Here is a 19,275-nt window from a genome sequence, read left to right on the forward strand (position 1 = left end):
AACTTGTATTTTGAGAGAAGAAACTAGAAGAGAATTACATAACTATACATTTGTACTACATACAATTCATTAAGAATAGTGGACTTAAAAATAGAATATTGACATTACGATATACACCTATCACTTCACACTCAGCACATTCAGCACAGGAGGTGGCGGTATGCACCGAAAAAGTTGGTATGCGACCCGCCAGTAAATCCATAGAAGAAGAAGAAGAAATCTAAATAATAAATCAGACTGATACAAATAATGTTTAATAAAAGTCAGTTGCACATATAAATTGTGTTTTTATTAAGTCAGTCGGACTGAATGTCAAAACAGCCTGAAAACAAACGACATTCTCAACCTAAAGGAAGCGGAAATTTGTTGTGACGCAATTTGCATATCCCGGCGGCAACATTCAAATGTGTTATTGCTGCGCATGTCTGAAATAGATCGTCACGCCATTATGGAATATAAGCTTAGAACAAACAGGTACGTGTTCATCTATTTCTATCACTGTTATTAGAAACAATATTATCAAACTGTTTTATTTTGTCGGTTGATACTGATGTGTTATTATGACAGAATGCACGATTGTAAGGCTAAATGAGATGACCGCGCTATCAACTGAATTAAACGGCAAACAAACAGGTAAGTTAACTTTTTCGTCCATTTGCATCAGTCTAATTAGAAACAATTTTTACAACTGTTTTATTATGTCGACTGATAGGCCTACGGGTGAATTTATGATAAATGTATAAGTCAGAGTCTCCCTTCTCTCTGAGGTTAAGAGAAATTTTACATAAAATTAAATGTATTAAAATGCCAATAAGTCAAATAAAATAATTTTGCCATATAAGCACATTAGAACACATAGGCTAGCTAGCTTTTTTGGGCATACATTTAAGTTTTGGTGTTTTTCTCTTTGTTTTAGGTTTGTGCTGAATTTGCACAGATAACAACTGTTGCCTTAATTTCAAAATTCTTCTCAAAGCTGGATGAACACACTCCAAGTCTTCTGAGGATCTTTGCCAAGAAAGGTGAAGCTCAGGGACAAAGGATAAGGAAACTTCCTGTGCCACTTACAGGGGTATGATAACTGCAAAAATGTTTTTTCTAGATAAATTAATCATTTGTTTCTCACTTATGATTTGTGTGACTTGAAAATGTATTAGTTAATTGGTACATGTTGCTAATTTTCTTTATTTTCCCTAGTGTGTCTGTATTAATGTTAAGACGGAGTGTGTCCTCAAAGCCCTGTTTGTCTACCTAAATGAGGATCCTGACAATCTCATCAAGGAGTACATGGTATTATTGCCTGAATATTCTGACAATATTTTATGTATAACAATACATTTTTTTTTTAGTACATTAGTATTAATGTACTTTGTTTCTGTTTATAGGATGTCGATTTTTCCAACGCTGAAGCTGCACTCAAAGAAATGGTGATGGGCGTTTTTGTCATCGGATGTGAAGTTGGAGATGAACCTGCAGATGTTGGAGTAGTTCTTGAAGGAGTTACAGCACTAGAAGGGCTTGGTAATGTAGCTAATGGTGTTGCATTGCTGATGCTGATTGCTTGATGGACACAAACTTTCCACCCCAGTTCGAGCCCTCAAGACCAAGCTTTTTACACCTCATAAAAGGACTGATGAACAGACTGATCTTTACCTTGAAACTGTGTTTTGTGTGAAATGGTCAAAACATGTTCATGTTTTATGTTCACACATTTTTAATGCCTTTATTGATTTGATTTTTATTTTTCATTTGTACGTCAAGGCAAATGTGAAGAGGAATAGTTTCCTTAATTACATTTGTCCTTAACTCAACCAAAGAAGGTCAAGGAAAACCATCAAGGGTTTCGGTGACTCATGGGTTAGTTAATGGTGACTATTTAAATTAAAAAAAAATTTTTTGTCAAACTTGTCCTTTTAAACACTTTTTTTCAATGACGGTTTTAAAGGGATAGTTCACCCAAAAATGGAAATGTGATGTTTGTCTGCTTACCCCCAGGGCATCCAAGATGTGGGTGCTTTGTTTCCTCAGTAGAACACAAACAAAGATTTTTAACGAAAACTGGTGCAGTCTGTTAGTGATTTAATGGAAGTGGTTAGGCACCAAGCCTTTGAAAGTAACAAAAAACACTCACAGACAAATCCAAATGACATCATGTGGCTCGTGACGATACATTAATGTCCTAAGACACGAAACGATCGGTTTTTATGATAAACTGAACAGTATTCATATCATTTTTTTCTACCTTTGATACACAGCCACGTCCATCTGTCCTGAGCACGAGCTCATCATTCGGCTCGTCACCCGTGTACGCGCTCTGGTGTAGTTTACGCAAACGCCGAAAGCGATTCTTTCGCATATGACACTCATTGTTTACACAGTGCACAGAGATTTTGGGTATATTGGCTATTCAAAACGGTAATTACTTGCTGTAAGTGTGTGTGTGTATATATATATGTATGTATATATGTATATGTATATGTATGTATGTGTATATATATATATATATATATATATATATATATTCCGGCGTTTGCGTAAACTACACCAGACACTGGTAACGAGCCGGATGATGAGCTTGTGCTCAGGACAGATGGACGTGGCTGTGTATCAAAGGTAAAAAATTATATAAATACTGTTCAGTTTCTCATAAAAAACAATCGTTTCGTGTTTTAGGACATTAATGTATTGTCACGAGCCACAGGGTGTAATTTGGATTTGTTTGTGCGTGTTTTTTGTTACTTTCAAAGGTTTGGTGCCTATCCACTTCCATTAAATCACTAACAGACTGCATCGGTTTTCGTTAAAAATCTTTGTTTGTGTTCTACTGAAGAAACAAAGTCACCTACATCTTGGATGCCCTGGGGGTATGCAGATAAACATCACATTTTCATTTTTGGGTAAATGATCCCTTTAATGGCTTATGACTGTTCTTCAAGGAAAGAGGTTTTAATGACAATGTATTTTAAATAGTTTTCAAAGATGTTCCACATAGCACACATTGTGTTTGCTTTTCCTTTACAAAAATAATCCTTACACATTTTGGAATTAGAATACATTTACAGACAGCTTGATGGACACAAGCAGTTTGATAAAGTTTTGCACTTCAGTGGAGGCCTGATGAACAAACATAACCCAAATATAATATTATTTTTTTCTTTAGAATCGGAGGTTATTTTCTTTTTGTGAAATGCATTAAAAGCAAACACACTTAGCTATTTATTTATTTTTTATTAATGGGTTGTTTTACATGTAGGAATGTAAACCTGTTTTTTTCATTTTGCACTGTAAAGGAAAACATTTCTGTACACATTTGTGTTTATATAAATTGTCAAATTCAGGCTTAATGTGTTTATAAGTGTTTGAAATGTTTTTGAAACTGTGACACCTGCTTAAGCTGTTCCCTAGTAAAATGAATTTATTACATATTTGCTGCCTCTGTAGTCATCATTGAATTATGGGGAAAAAACGGGTGATATTCATTATTTAATAACATATAGTAGTAACTTGACTAAATGGGATTAATTAGAAGTGATGTAAACATATCGGCATAACATCAAGGATTAAATTTAAGATAACACGATTAATTGAAGTTCAATAAAAACCATTGATTCAAGTTAAAAATAAGTATTTAAATCTTGTTGAGTGAATGTCAACTGTTCATGTTAAATGAACACAAATATTTGAAGCTGGTTTAACATCATCCATTGTTGTTAAGATAATGTGGTGTAATCACGTGGAACCACTGTCCACGATTAAATCATGTTCAACCAAAGTGCTATTTTTTTGAGTGAATGATTTTCGAAAGATAAAACAGAAATCAAAACTATACGCACCATTAAAAAATGAAACGAAACTGAAATGACAAAGCACAATTCAAAACAAAATAGGGGTTACTTACACTCTGTAAATAACCCTGATACCAATCATACTACAAAAAAATGAGCGATAATTGTTTCAATTAGCGATAACGTGAAGTGCTGGACAACGCAAGAGCAAACGATAATCAGATAAAAGAACAGTGTTATTAATCAAGATTTCAAGCTTTTTTTGTGACAATTTGTTAAAGTTAAGGTGTTAATATATTTCATCTTATCAAATAATGTTCACTTACCATTAAACATAAGGAAGAAGCCGCAGTGGTGATTAGTCATCTTGAAGCATTGCAGTGAGACCAGTTTAACCAGTGTTTGTTAAGGTGTTGTTATGAAATTACCCAGTTAACCTAGTTTAAATTAAAGCGAAGGTGTCTGAAATGTACATCTACTTATGGACCGTATGAATTTGGCTTGATCCCATTGCATTACCATCAAGATATTGTCATGTCCGTGACTGTGACTTAAAAGTAGAACCTTCTTTGACCTTATTTTATTTCACTATGAAAACGTTTGTTGACAAAGTTGTTGACTGAAGCTATTCATATTCTTTGCAACATTTGCTTCCACGGTAGAAGTTTACTCAGTTGCTCAAAATGATCAAAGCAACATGCACTGTTTTGTTTATTCTTGTATTGCTACTAGATGGCGCTGTTCATCCACATTGCAACATGACTCAGTAAAAGCCTCTGTAAAGAAAAGCTGTTCAAACAAACCTTGCCTGAAGCTGCTGAATCCTACCATTTAAACACTGCAGCCATTCATAACCATGAATATGAACACTATTAGACGGATGTTTATCACATAGCAATAATACAAAAATAAAGATAGTTTTACCCAGCCGTAATAGACATAGCATTATTACAGCAATATGTGACCCTGGACTACAAAACCAGTCTTAAGTAGCATGGGTATATTTGTAGCAATAGCCAAAAATACATTGTAAAGGTCAAAATGATCGATTTTACTTTTATGCCAAAAATCATTAGGATATTAAGCTCATTGTTTCAAAACGGGACGACTAAGAATGAGGATCCAAATGCAGGCTTTATTGTAAAGATCATAGTCAGAGCAAACATGGTCGATCACCAGCAAACAAGAACAAACAGGGCAAGACAAAAAGCGAAATCCAATAAGGCAGGCGGGGTCGAAAACCAGGAGGGCAGGGCGGACAGGGACAATAGGCTATGGTGCAGTGGTGGGCCTGGACCGTGGAGCAATGGCAGACAGTGAAACAACGGAGGTCCTGGGCCATGGAGCAGTGGCAGACCTGGATCATGGAACAGAGGTGGGCCTGGACCGTGGAGCAGAGGCAGACAGTGGAACAACGGAGGTCCTGGGCCGTAAAGCATAGGCTGACAGTGAGACTGTGGAGGACCTGGGCCGTGGAGCAGTGGCAGACTGTGGATCGATGGAGATCTTGGGCCGTGGAACAATGACAGACGGTGAAACACTGGAGGACCTGGGCCATGGAGCAGTGGCCGACTGAGGAGTAGTGGTGACCAGGGCGGTTTCACAGCCCACACACTTAAAATGGCAATGGCCATCACAGGTTGTGCAGTGGTTAAAGGGATGCCCACCGGGCTTGAGTGTACGTGGCTTGAGAGCGTAGGCTCTGCGTGGCTTGGAAGCAAAGGCTCTGCGTGGCTTAGGAGTGAGGGCTCTACGTGGCTTGGGAGCGAGGGCTCTGGCAGATCGGATGAGACATGGCACGGCTCAGGCCAGACGTGACCTGGCTCTGGACGCTCAGGCGAGACGTGATTTGGCTCTGAACGCTCGGGCGAGACGTGACTTGGCTTGGCTGGAACAGCTGTGACTTGACGTGGCTTTGCTGAAGAGGCTGTGACTTGACTTGGCTTGAAAGGAACAGCGGTGACTTTACTAAAGCAGAGGTGGCTTGGCCTAACTTAGTTGGAGAAGCTGCAACTTGATGTGATCCAGGAGGTGCCACTTGACCTGACTCAGGAAGTGCCGCTTGATTTGACTCAGGAAGTAAAGTTGTGTCTTGACCTGACTCAGGAAGTGCCGCTTGACTTGACTCAGGAAGTAAAGTTGTGTCTTGACCTGACTCAGGAAGTGCCGCTTGACTTGACTCAGGAAGTAAAGTTGTGTCTTGACCTGACTCAGGAAGTGCCGCTTGACTTGACTCAGGAAGTAAAGTTGTGTCTTGACCTGACTCAGGAAGTGCCGCTTGACTTGACTCAGGAAGTAAAGTTGTGTCTTGACCTGACTCAGGAAGTGCCGCTTGACTTGACTCAGGAAGTAAAGTTGTGTCTTGACCTGACTCAGGAAGTGCCGCTTGACTTGACTCAGAAAGTAAAGTTGTGTCTTGACCTGACTCAGGAAGTGCCGCTTGACTTGACTCAGAAAGTAAAGTTGTGTCTTGACCTGACTCAGGAAGTGCCGCTTGACTTGACTCAGAAAGTAAAGTTGTGTCTTGACCTGACTCAGGAAGTGCCGCTTGACTTGACTCAGAAAGTAAAGTTGTGTCTTGACCTGACTCAGGAAGTGCCGCTTGACTTGACTCAGAAAGTAAAGTTGTGTCTTGACCTGACTCAGGAAGTGCCGCTTGACTTGACTCAGAAAGTAAAGTTGTGTCTTGACCTGACTCAGGAAGTGCCGCTTGACTTGACTCAGAAAGTAAAGTTGTGTCTTGACCTGACTCAGGAAGTGCCGCTTGACTTGACTCAGAAAGTAAAGTTGTGTCTTGACCTGACTCAGGAAGTGCCGCTTGACTTGACTCAGAAAGTAAAGTTGTGTCTTGACCTGACTCAGGAAGTGCCGCTTGACTTGACTCAGAAAGTAAAGTTGTGTCTTGACCTGACTCAGGAAGTGCCGCTTGACTTGACTCAGAAAGTAAAGTTGTGTCTTGACCTGACTCAGGAAGTGCCGCTTGACTTGACTCAGAAAGTAAAGTTGTGTCTTGACCTGACTCAGGAAGTGCCGCTTGACTTGACTCAGAAAGTAAAGTTGTGTCTTGACCTGACTCAGGAAGTGCCGCTTGACTTGACTCAGAAAGTAAAGTTGTGTCTTGACCTGACTCAGGAAGTGCCGCTTGACTTGACTCAGAAAGTAAAGTTGTGTCTTGACCTGACTCAGGAAGTGCCGCTTGACTTGACTCAGAAAGTAAAGTTGTGTCTTGACCTGACTCAGGAAGTGCCGCTTGACTTGACTCAGAAAGTAAAGTTGTGTCTTGACCTGACTCAGGAAGTGCCGCTTGACTTGACTCAGAAAGTAAAGTTGTGTCTTGACCTGACTCAGGAAGTGCCGCTTGACTTGACTCAGAAAGTAAAGTTGTGTCTTGACCTGACTCAGGAAGTGCCGCTTGACTTGACTCAGAAAGTAAAGTTGTGTCTTGACCTGACTCAGGAAGTGCCGCTTGACTTGACTCAGAAAGTAAAGTTGTGTCTTGACCTGACTCAGGAAGTGCCGCTTGACTTGACTCAGAAAGTAAAGTTGTGTCTTGACCTGACTCAGGAAGTGCCGCTTGACTTGACTCAGAAAGTAAAGTTGTGTCTTGACCTGACTCAGGAAGTGCCGCTTGACTTGACTCAGAAAGTAAAGTTGTGTCTTGACCTGACTCAGGAAGTGCCGCTTGACTTGACTCAGAAAGTAAAGTTGTGTCTTGACCTGACTCAGGAAGTGCCGCTTGACTTGACTCAGAAAGTAAAGTTGTGTCTTGACCTGACTCAGGAAGTGCCGCTTGACTTGACTCAGAAAGTAAAGTTGTGTCTTGACCTGACTCAGGAAGTGCCGCTTGACTTGACTCAGAAAGTAAAGTTGTGTCTTGACCTGACTCAGGAAGTGCCGCTTGACTTGACTCAGAAAGTAAAGTTGTGTCTTGACCTGACTCAGGAAGTGCCGCTTGACTTGACTCAGAAAGTAAAGTTGTGTCTTGACCTGACTCAGGAAGTGCCGCTTGACTTGACTCAGAAAGTAAAGTTGTGTCTTGACCTGACTCAGGAAGTGCCGCTTGACTTGACTCAGAAAGTAAAGTTGTGTCTTGACCTGACTCAGGAAGTGCCGCTTGACTTGACTCAGAAAGTAAAGTTGTGTCTTGACCTGACTCAGGAAGTGCCGCTTGACTTGACTCAGAAAGTAAAGTTGTGTCTTGACCTGACTCAGGAAGTGCCGCTTGACTTGACTCAGAAAGTAAAGTTGTGTCTTGACCTGACTCAGGAAGTGCCGCTTGACTTGACTCAGAAAGTAAAGTTGTGTCTTGACCTGACTCAGGAAGTGCCGCTTGACTTGACTCAGAAAGTAAAGTTGTGTCTTGACCTGACTCAGGAAGTGCCGCTTGACTTGACTCAGAAAGTAAAGTTGTGTCTTGACCTGACTCAGGAAGTGCCGCTTGACTTGACTCAGAAAGTAAAGTTGTGTCTTGACCTGACTCAGGAAGTGCCGCTTGACTTGACTCAGAAAGTAAAGTTGTGTCTTGACCTGACTCAGGAAGTGCCGCTTGACTTGACTCAGAAAGTAAAGTTGTGTCTTGACCTGACTCAGGAAGTGCCGCTTGACTTGACTCAGAAAGTAAAGTTGTGTCTTGACCTGACTCAGGAAGTGCCGCTTGACTTGACTCAGGAAGTAAAGTTGTGTCTTGACCTGACTCAGGAAGTGCCGCTTGACTTGACTCAGGAAGTAAAGTTGTGTCTTGACCTGACTCAGGAAGTGCCGCTTGACTTGACTCAGGAAGTGCCGCTTGACTTGACTCAGGAACCTCAGCTGTGACGTGACTAGACCTTGCAGGAACAGCAACTGTAACTTGACTTGACTGAGGAACCGCATCTAAAGGGACGGCCATGATAGGTACAGACTCTGGAGCAGAAGACATGACGTGAACAGGCTGTGGCTTGGCAGACGTGACGTGAGCGGCTGCAGGCTCTGGCGTGGCGGCCATCTTGGGTGCAGGCTCTGGCGTGGCGGCCATCTTTGTGACAGACTCTGGAAGGGCGGCCATCTTGTGCGGTGGCTCTGGAAGGGCTGCCATCTTGTGAACTGTCTCTGGAGGGGCAGCCATCTTGCGCTGTGGCTCAGGGCTAGCAGACATCTTGCGCTGTGGCTCTGAGCTAGCAGACATCTTGTGCTGTGGCTCTGAGCTAGCAGACATCTTGCGCTGTGGCTCTGAGCTAGCAGACATCTTGTGCTGTGGCCCTTCTAGAACACCCACAGTAAACGGAGAGCCGCATTAGCAACAATGCATAATTCATACAGTCTTCCAATGAGCATTTAAATTCCCCTCCAGGCAACATTGATCTAGTTGGCTCATTCAGTCCCAAGCGGAATAAGTCTTTAAACCAGACTTCATCGTAAAAAGGTACTTGGTGTGAAAACTTACGAAACTGGCGAACATATTCCTCAATGGGGAGATCTCTTTAGTCAGAGGAGCAGAAGCTGGTCGACTGGGTCCATGTTGTGATGCTGGTGGTGAAATAAAGCCGCTGGGTCCGTGTTTGGCGAAGTATTCTGTTACAAAACGGGACGACTGAGAATGAGGATCCAAATGCAGGCTTTATTGTAAAGATCGTAGTCAGAGCAAACAGGGTCGATCACCAGCAAACAGGAACAAACAGGGCAAGACAAAAAGCGAAATCCAATAAGGCAGGTGGGGGTCGAAAACCAGGAGGGCAGTAGCAAAGAAACCAAACAATGAAACTAGGAAGAACTATGGCTAAGACTGAAAAGCAAAAACAGAACTATGGCTAGGGAAAACAACAAGGAAACTTGGAAACTAGGAAACAAAGAAACTAGGAAAACGCTTGGTAGAGTGCGCAGGAGCAAAACAATACTTCGCACGGTTCGTTTGGCATGGTCTGCCTTTATGGCTGCCAAACAGGAAGCTACCATAGAGGCAGCAGAGGGAGCAGCAACAGTCAGTGTGGGTAAGGGCTCCCTCTGCTGGCCTGGCGTAACACTCATGTTCCATGAAGATATTTAGTGAGGGGTGTACTCACTTTTATATATATAGTATATAAATCTCAATTAAAATGTTTTTTTGAGGTGTTATGGTCCTGGGTCACAAATGTGTACCTTGAATATTATACAATTTGCATACATACTAAATTTGTGGTAAAAAATAAATAAATACGTTTCCAATTCTGATTTAGAAACAATTCTATAGAATTGCCCATATTTGCCAATTTAAACGTATTAATGAAAATGAAACTTGAAATACTCCTATTTACCATGCAATCTTCAGATTTGTAATAAACAAATAAACGTAATAAACGTTTACTCTTGCTGTGTTGCTCTTGTGTTTTAAGATCAAATTAAACTGCACTAAAACAATATGTAAAAATAGGCTACTTGACGTAAATAAAAGTTATCGGTTATTGTATCAAACAATATGGTTATATATGAGTGTTGTAATATTTATTTATTTATTTGTTTAAAACGATTTACTTAATATTTACTTACCTGGTTTTTTTGTTTTTTTTTTTTGTCAGAGAACACGCCATCGCTGTCTGTCAACTCCTTCAGTGTAACTCCGCCCCTCGCGTCTAGTCAAGGCAGTTTCAGACCCTCCTCTCATTTGAACTTGTTCACGAACTCTGTCAAAGCTGTATGCAAGAAGGATATGAGAGCTTCACCGGCCTACAATGATTGCTGGATTTAATCATGGGCGATAATCAGTTACAGACCACTTTCTCTGTAACTCTGATCTTTCTGAATGAGAACGACGTGAAGCAAGAGCCGCCGGTTTCTAGTCAACATCAGGAGCTTACACTTCAAGTCCACAGAGAAGTGGATGACATCTCTCTCACCGTTAATAACGGTAAACTAAATTACTCGAAGTCGAAGATACTTTGTATAGAACTAACTTACACAATAACATTCACTGCCTTTACTCATTTGCCTTTGGGAAGAGTTTAGTGAGAAATACTTGAGTTGAATTCTTGAATATTGAATTCAATTTCAGTATTTTGGCAAATATGAGTACATTTTTATACACTGCTGAGATGGTTTCTTAAACTCTGAAAGAGTTTTGTAGTAACGGTTAACCTAATTATGCATATTTACTAAAACTATAGTAAGCAAATGCACTGTTTTGTAAAGTTACTTATGGAAAGTAATGTGTTACGTTACTTTTGCGTTACTTTTTAAATCTGGTTGTTTGTTTTTAATATAAAAAGTTCTATTTCTGGCAAATGTAAAAGCCTTTTCACAACAAAAGCCTCAGGCTTAGAGAAAAGTAAATTCAGGTCTGTACAGTAGACCGCAGAAGAAAAAATTCAACTCTTCAGCAATAAAAAAAAAAAAGAAAACAAATGTTTAATTTTTGGAAAAATAAGGAAAACAAATGATTTTTGCTTATTAGTATGGATGAATTGGATCATCGAAGGTCGGCAGCAAAGACATCAGTTTATAAAATGGGATTAAATACATAAAGGATATTTGTATTATTTAACATATTTAATTATTGCAGGTTTGCGTTGAATTTCACTGTTTTATTCATTTTGACGAATACTGTATGTTTTTTTAGTGAGTGAGATGAATTAATGCATGTTCACATTTATTCTAGAACTAAAGTAACATCTTACTCACAATTTCTCTCAACATGAGAACAGGAGAGCTTTTAATCAATAAATGGGGGGAAAGTAACTGGTGTTACTCATTTGAAAAAGTAACTAAAATATTTTCTCGTCAATTAAAAAGTCATGTGTTACTTTACTAGTTACTTGGAAAAAGTAATATTATTACATAACTTGCGTTACTTGTAATGCGTTACCCCCAACTCTGAGTACATGTTATTAATTAATATTACAGAGTACTTATTTAAGTAATTACACTGTAACAATGGCACATTAAAATAAAAACTTCTGAGAAGCATCAGAAGTCTCTATTGAGACTTCTAAATTCTATTTGCTGGAAGATCTCATTTGTGACTGCTTTTTTATCTTCATTTATTTTAGTCATTAGTTTTTCTGCTCCTATCAAAAACATGATGAATAAAGAAAGTGAAGAACCACATGTTAGCATTTACATTGTAAGTAACGTCATTCCAAAGACATTTCTCCTTTGGCTCTTTGTAGTGTTTTGTTCATTGGTTGAAGGGCAAATGAAGACTCTTTATTCAGGTGTGCCACACATTTCCTCGGGTCTCATTGTGTGGTCTGGCCGCTCTGACAGATGGCTAGATTTACGGCTCCGCTGTTCATTCTCCATGAGCAGTGAGGCTGTTCTGCTGCTTGAGCTCTAGCATCGCCTGCACCGGACTCTGTTTTCTTTGACATGGTACACTGGGCCTGGCCGCCAGCGCTTTCTGCCTCCTGGTGCACAAAATCAGATAGCACTGTTCTGCTGTTTTCATCACATAAGCAGGATACAGTCATTTCTGATGGAAACTTATGGCTGAGACACTGGTCTGGAACCTATATGACTTAAATTTTCTATAGAGCACAAAAGGAGATGTTTAACAAAATGTTCATGTTTCACTTGTTCACTTTTCTTTATTGAAAATGCTTAAGCTGTTAAAGGATTATTTAAGGAAAATGTACAAATAATGTATTCACCCCCTTGTAATCCAAGATGTTCATGTCTTCCTTTCTTCAGTAGTAAAGAGGAAAACATTTCAAACTTTTTTTGTCTTGTTTCCAACCAAAATATCTAAAAATGCTTAAATCAAGAAGGATGTTCTAGACAAGTAAAATTTCAAAACTAAGTGCGTTTTTCCTTGAAACACGCAACATAATCTGCCAATGGAGTAAGAAAAATAATCTTGTTTTCTGTTTGAAAATAAAAAAATTTTGCTTTTTTTGTTCGAGGAAAAACTCACTTACGTTTGACTTGATTTTTCTGAAAACAAGAAAATAATTTTTACTTGTCTAGAAAATCCTTCTTGATTTAAGAATTTTTAGATGGCTGGAAACAAGACAAAAAATCTAAGTAAGAAAAGCATTTTTTGCAGTGCAGGATTTCTCTCCATATAATGAATATGTATGGCGCCCCCAAGTTTGAACTTCCAAAATGCAGTTTAAATGCAGCTTCAAAGGGCTCTAAATGATTCCAGATGAGGAATACGGGTCTTATCTAGCGAAACGATTGGTTATTTTCTAAACAAATTGACAATTTGTATACTTTTTAACCTCAAATGTCTTGTCTCGTCTCTGCGATGCATAGTCTGTGTGATCAGGGTAAATACAGTTAGGGTATGCCAAAAAACTCTTGTTCAAAATCGTTCCTACATCGCTGCAGAAGTGTTTACAAAGTGAACATACAAAGAAGATCAAACGTACTTTATAAAAAAAGGTAAAACAGCATTGTAGGACGATTTTGAAGTTGAAGAGGACAAACCCTAACTGTATTGACTCGGATTACACAGACTGTATGCACATCCCAGAGATGAGACAAGCATTTGAGGTTAAAAAGTATATACAGTGGTGTAAAAAGTGTTGTCCCCCTTCCTGATTTTTTTTTTTTTTTTTTGCATGTTTGTTACACTTTAATGTTTCAGATCATCAAACAAATGTAAATATTAATCAAAGATAACACAACAGTTTTTAAATGAAGGGGTTTTTTTTATGAAGGGAAAACAAAATCCAAACCCACATGGCCCTGTGTGAAAAAGTGTTTGCCAACATAACTGTGGTTTATCACACCTGAGTTCAGTTTCTCTAGCCACACCTAGGCCTGATTACTGCCACACCTGTTCGCAATCAAGAAATCAGTTAAATAGGGCCTGCCTGACAAAGTGAACCAGACCAAAAGATCCTCAAAAGCTACACATCATGTTGAGATCCAAAGAAATTCAGGAACAAATGAGAAAGAAAGTAATTAAGATCTATCAGTCTGGAAAAGGTTATAAAGCCATTTCTAAAGCTTTGGGACTCCAGTAACCCACAGTGAGAGCCATTATCCACAAATGGAGAAAACATGGAACAGTGGTGAACCTTCCCAGGAGTGGCTGGCCAACCAAAATTACCCCAAGAGCACAGCGACGACTCATCCAAGAGCTCACAAAAGACCCCACAACAACATCTAAAGAACTGCAGGTCTCTCTTGCCTCAGTTAAGGTCAGTGTTCATGACTCCACCATAAGAAAGAGACTGGGCAAAAATGGCCTGCATGGCAGAGTTTCAAGACGAAAACCACTGCTGAGCAAAAAGAACATAAAGGCTCGTCTCAGTTTTGCCAGAACACATCTTGATGATCGCCAAGACTTTTGGGAAAATACTCAATACTCAATGTGGACTGACGAGACAAATGTTTTTGGAAGGTGTGTGTCGCATTACATCTGGCGTAAAAGTAACACAGCATTTCAGAAAAAGAAGATCATACCAACAGTAATGATCCAAAACACACCAGCAAATCCACCTCTGAATGGCTGAAGAAAAACAAAATGAAGACTTTGGAGTGGCCTAGTCAAAGTCCTGACCTGAATCCTATTGAGATGCTGTGACATGAGCTTAAAAAGGCGGTTCATGCTGGAAAACCCTCCAGTGTGGCTGAATTACAACAATTCTGCCAAGATGAGTGGGCCAAAATTCCTGCACAGCGCTGTAACAGACTCATTGCAAGTTATCGTAAATTCTTGATTGCAGTTGTTGCTGCTAAGGGTGGCCCAACCAGTTATTAAGTTTAGGGGGCAAACACTTTTTCACACAGGATTTTGTTTCCCCTTTATAATAAAAAACTTCATTCAAAAGCTGCATGTTGTGTTTACTTGTGTTATCTTTTATTAATATTTACATTTGTTTGATGAAGTGTGACAAACATGCAAAAAAAATAAAAAATAAAAAAATCAGGAAGGGGGCCAACACTTTTTCACACCACTGTATGCTTATAATGTGTATGTATGTATATGCTGTAAAACCACAACAAATTCCTTGTGTTTGCGCACACTTGGCGAATAAAGCTCATTCTGATTGTAATATAACTGGCATTCATGTTTCACTTTTTGTGAGAAGAAAGCACCCCTACAACGACTTCTAAAAGTGAACGGTACTGTTTTACTCTAGCGTTACATAAATGTCATTTTAACATTAGTGCAATCATTTTAACATGAGTTTATGAACTGAATAATAAAAAGGAAAAATAAAACACTGCTTAGTCTTCACTCTGTGAATTCACTGATTCAAACTGTAGGTGAATAGGGTAAAAAAAACAACAACTTATAGTTATCACCTTTCTTACCCAGCTGATTGATTACATTGATAATTGCAAAAAAAATTTGTATTACAAGTTTTCTAAAATGTTAGGTTTAAATATGCAAATGAGGCATTATTTAATGAAGTATGCGCTAATTTGCATACATTTCTAGTACAAAACTTTAAACACTGGATGAAGTCAGTTTCAAAATTCTTGTTTAATTTTTTTGACATATTAGAGTCAAATGGTTTTACAGAGGGGACTTTGGGAATCTCATTTTGTCACTCCATGATTCAGAAAAACTCAGAACAGATTGGAAACACTTATTTATTTATTTTTTTTTACCATTTTTGGGGGAATAAAATGTATAAAATCAAGCAAATTATATATGAACAAATCCCTCCGTAAAAACCTTCAGGATATGGACAGGAATAAAAATGTAAAGTTAGGTGTGTGTAAGTGCGACTGAAGTGGAGATTTATGGCTCAGTCCAGGAGAAAAAAATAATTTTGACCAAACGGCCTTTAAAAATATAGATTGTAATTAAAATCTATTGACACAAATAGAGTGCTATAAAAGAAACACTTAACAGTGTCTTTTGGATGTTTTCTTTCCACTAGTTTCCACTAGTTAAAACACTTCATGAAAAACCAAAAAGCCCAAAATCTCAAACTTGACAGGTGCATGAAAAAACAGCACCCTTAAGCTGCAAAAGTTATTTAGGCAAAAGCAGTTTGCAAGCTGTGGCAATATGCATATTTGCTATATTTCTTTAATTTCAGCTCTAATTTGTAGTGAACAGCGATGAAATTTTGTATCCTCCCACCAAGCTCTTGTACGCCCTCAGAAGACTTGGAACAAAGTACATAAGTTTAAAGAACTGCTTTAATGTACTGTTTGGCTTTTGACAATATCACTATTCTCTTGGATTTGATCTTAAAGAGCTGTGTGAACATTTTTTGACATTTCTCCATTTGTATTCTATGAAAATCATATAGGAATGACATGAGAGTGAGTAAAAGGTGACAGTATTGTAACTTAGGGGGTGACCTAATTCTTTTGTTTTTCTTTTTGCTTTCAGATGCCGGTGTTTGTGTTTTTAAGTTCTCCATCACGAGGGACACAGATTGTTGTCGGGTGGCCACCCGCTCGTTCCTCATCACACTGAGCTGTTTCAGTATCATCATGCGCTTCAGCACTCAGTCAGGTTAGTTATCTCCACTTATCCAGATGTTTCTTCACTCTCTACCTCAAATCGGCATATTTAAGTCAGATTTTTGCCTGATTGATCTTCAGAAATGCACAGAAATCTAATGAGACTATAATGCCTTTTAGCAGAAGCCAAAAGTGACTTCAAACAGTCATCAAGTCTTGTAGGATGATTAATTCTTTATTGCAGTATAATTTGGTTAATATTTTGATAGTGTTACTAATCCAAGATCAAAGTATGGAATTTTTTGGTCTTTTTCCTCTGAGAAGCATTAGGTTTTTCCAGCACATCTGTTGTACATCTGTATTTAACGGCTCAGGGACATTCTGGATACATCCACTGGTAACTGAATCAAACATGATGGACAAATCACAAATGGCAAACCCTGTGGAGACACGCTCAACATCACACTCTTTATATAGAGGAAAAGACCGAAAAGCTCTAAAATGTCAATGTTATTTAATATAATACCTGCTATCTAACATTTAGAATGTATTTCACCTAGTTTCAATCTATTTACATTTGGCAGTGCTTCTAAATACTGTAATATTATTTATACTGATGAATTCACTGATTCTGACAATAACAGTAAACTACAATACTGCCCTCCAAAGGCAAAGCACAGTAACTACACATTTGGTCAAAATTGAATTAAGGCTTAAAATGGACTTTGTGACAATGGTTTTGTCTTGTGGCAAAGTCTCCTGGTTCAATTTTGTCCCGTTTCAGAGAAATGAGAGCGTCAACATGTTTGACTGGCTGGCGTAAAAAAATGTAAAGGCATTTTTCTCAGTTTCAGTGTTGGCGTAGTTACTGCACTTTGCCTTTGGAGGGCAGATTTCATCTAGGTTAATGTTAGTTTCTACATATATGTATGCATTTTTAACATTTCAAGCTAAACTGAAAAAAAAATGTGTCAAGACAAACTTTAAGTTGGCTTGAAAACACTTGATCAGAAATTGTGTAAATTTGTAAAAGTTTTTAAAAAGTTTTAAAGTGTTTTCGAAATTGTAAAAATGTTATGGGTTTAGTCCGAAAAAGATTGAAGTTTGAAGTAGTTTTAAAGTTGAAAGCCTAAATGTTTTGAAGGCAATACGGTCTGTCTGATGGATGGATAAATGGATAGATAGCATGTTTTTAACTTATTTAGCATGTTACTAGCTTGTAGCTAGCCGGTTTCTAGCATGATTAGCATGTTTGTAACATGATTAACACGTCAGTAGCGTGTTGCTAGCACGTTGTTAGCATCATCAACATGTTGCTTACATGTTTCTAGCATGATTAGCAAGGCACTAGCATGTTTTTAACATGATTAGCATGTTGTAAGCATGGTTCTAGCCTGATAAGCATGTTGTTTGCATGTTTCTAGCATGATGTTACTAATGTGTAGCTAGCATGATTGAATGAGGTTAGCATTACTAGCATGATTAGCAAGTTACTAGCATGATTAACATGTTTCTAGTGTGATTAGCATGTTGATAGATAGATAGATAGATAGATAGATAGATAGATAGATAGATAGATAGATAGATTATTAGAAACATTAGATGAGTTTGAATGAGATTAAATGGATTAGAAATATATTTCATAGAAGGTAAGCTTGATTGAGTCTCAAGGGATTGTGGGAGTTTTGTCAGTTGGAGTTTGAATAGTGTTGGCTCATTTGAACATTCTGTCAATGCAAGTCTATGGGATTTTTCCCAGGTTTAATCATCATTTTTAGGAAAACCGTAGGTCGGATCAGTTAGAAAAGATACAGTACACCCAGTGAGATCAGTCTGAAGATCTGGCCTGAGTTTGGAGTTTGTAGAGTTAACGCTCTAGGAGGAGGAGCAGTTAGAAATTTTTGTCTCAGAAGAATAATAATAACTGTAAGTTTCTCAAGTAAAATTAAAACTCATATGTTCTGATCCAACATGAACTAACAGTGAACAATAGTATATTTATGAATTAAAATTAACCTTGATTAGTTTAAATAGCATTTCAGTAAGTTGGCTTTTTCAAGCTTTTTCAAGCTAACTTAAGTCCATTAGTGTTTTGTATTGTATTGTTGTCTTTATATGATTGTGAAGATGAGTGAATTGTGCAGAGTTTCAGGTCTTCCACAGAATGCTGTGCTCATGGCACGAGCTCAGGAGAGATCAGTCTGTGTTTCAGCAGAGGACAGACGATTCATCTGCACTGCAGTACTTCCAGGTAAAGCTGAGAATTACCTCATGAAATCCTGCAACTTCAATTTAATTCCTGTGTGATACTATATGATATTTACCTGTTAGAAATGTGAGACATTTGTAGTTTTCTCTCAGTTCTATGGCTGTCTGTCCCAGCAGCAGAACATGCTTCAGGATTATCTCAGGACTGCGACCTACCAAAAAGCCATTTTGCTCAATGAGGTTGACTTCAAAGATAAAGTATGTGTATATGTTCTTCACCCAGCTACTTTATTCTGATTTACCTGATCATATTACATCAAATACAGCAAACTTTATACTGCTAGTTTTTAAAGGTGTACTCATGATTGTTTATGTTTTTATTGGTCAATATCGGTCTGATCTTAGACCTTAAACCTGTAATTTATTACATTATAACAACATTTAAAATATAATTATAAAATTACATTTATAATATAATTAAAATATATATATTTTTATTTTATTATTACATTTTACAAGGACTTGGGGTCAACCGATATGTGTTTTTTCAAGGCATATACCGATACCGATTATTACAAATCAAGTAGAACGGTAACGGATATTTTGATATGTCTGGTGTAAAAATGAAAATTAATGCCAAATTAAGAACAACAAGGGCTTTGACAAAAACTTTCTTTAAATGCTTTTAAATTATTTTTTCGGCAAATAGTTTTTTTTTTATAAAGCCGAAAATTACGAGAGTAAAGACCAAGTATTTCAATAATAAAGTCAAAATTATGAGAATAAAGACAAAATATTTCAAGAATAAAGTCAAAAGTAAGAGAATACAGTTAAAATATTATGAGAATAAAGTCTAAATATTTCAAAGAATAAAGTCAAAATTAAGAGAATAAAATCCAAATTAAGAGAATAAAGTCCAAATTTTACGAGCATAAAGACATAATGTTTCAATAAT

At 38.0% G+C, this 19,275-nt stretch overlaps 1 protein-coding gene and 1 long non-coding RNA gene across 6 annotated transcripts in view; both read left to right on the forward strand.

Annotated features, from left to right (window-relative positions):
• Positions 1 to 140: 140 nt before the first annotated feature.
• LOC141298724 (uncharacterized) lies at positions 141 to 1,979 on the forward strand. Its single transcript, XR_012341630.1, has 4 exons — positions 141 to 633; positions 917 to 1,072; positions 1,198 to 1,290; positions 1,386 to 1,979. It is a non-coding gene; the product is annotated as an uncharacterized lncRNA (long non-coding RNA).
• Positions 1,980 to 10,420: 8,441 nt separating this feature from the next.
• The window catches only part of carm1l (coactivator-associated arginine methyltransferase 1, like), a 33,876-nt gene continuing 25,021 nt past the window's right edge, over positions 10,421 to 19,275 (forward strand). For 2 of the 5 annotated variants that reach the window (XM_073830098.1, XM_073830099.1), the window contains exons 1-4: positions 10,421 to 10,644; positions 16,039 to 16,164; positions 18,257 to 18,363; positions 18,474 to 18,578. In XM_073830098.1, coding sequence (XP_073686199.1) covers positions 10,488 to 10,644; positions 16,039 to 16,164; positions 18,257 to 18,363; positions 18,474 to 18,578 — 495 coding nt within the window. In that variant the 5' untranslated portion in view covers positions 10,421 to 10,487. The remainder of the gene's footprint in view (positions 10,645 to 16,038; positions 16,165 to 18,256; positions 18,364 to 18,473; positions 18,579 to 19,275) is intronic. The other 3 variants (XM_073830100.1, XM_073830102.1, XM_073830101.1) reach the window with 2 other exon arrangements.

The sequence above is a fragment of the Garra rufa genome, chromosome 23, assembly GCF_049309525.1.
Source record: "Garra rufa chromosome 23, GarRuf1.0, whole genome shotgun sequence".
Classification (NCBI taxonomy): Eukaryota; Metazoa; Chordata; class Actinopteri; order Cypriniformes; family Cyprinidae; genus Garra; species Garra rufa.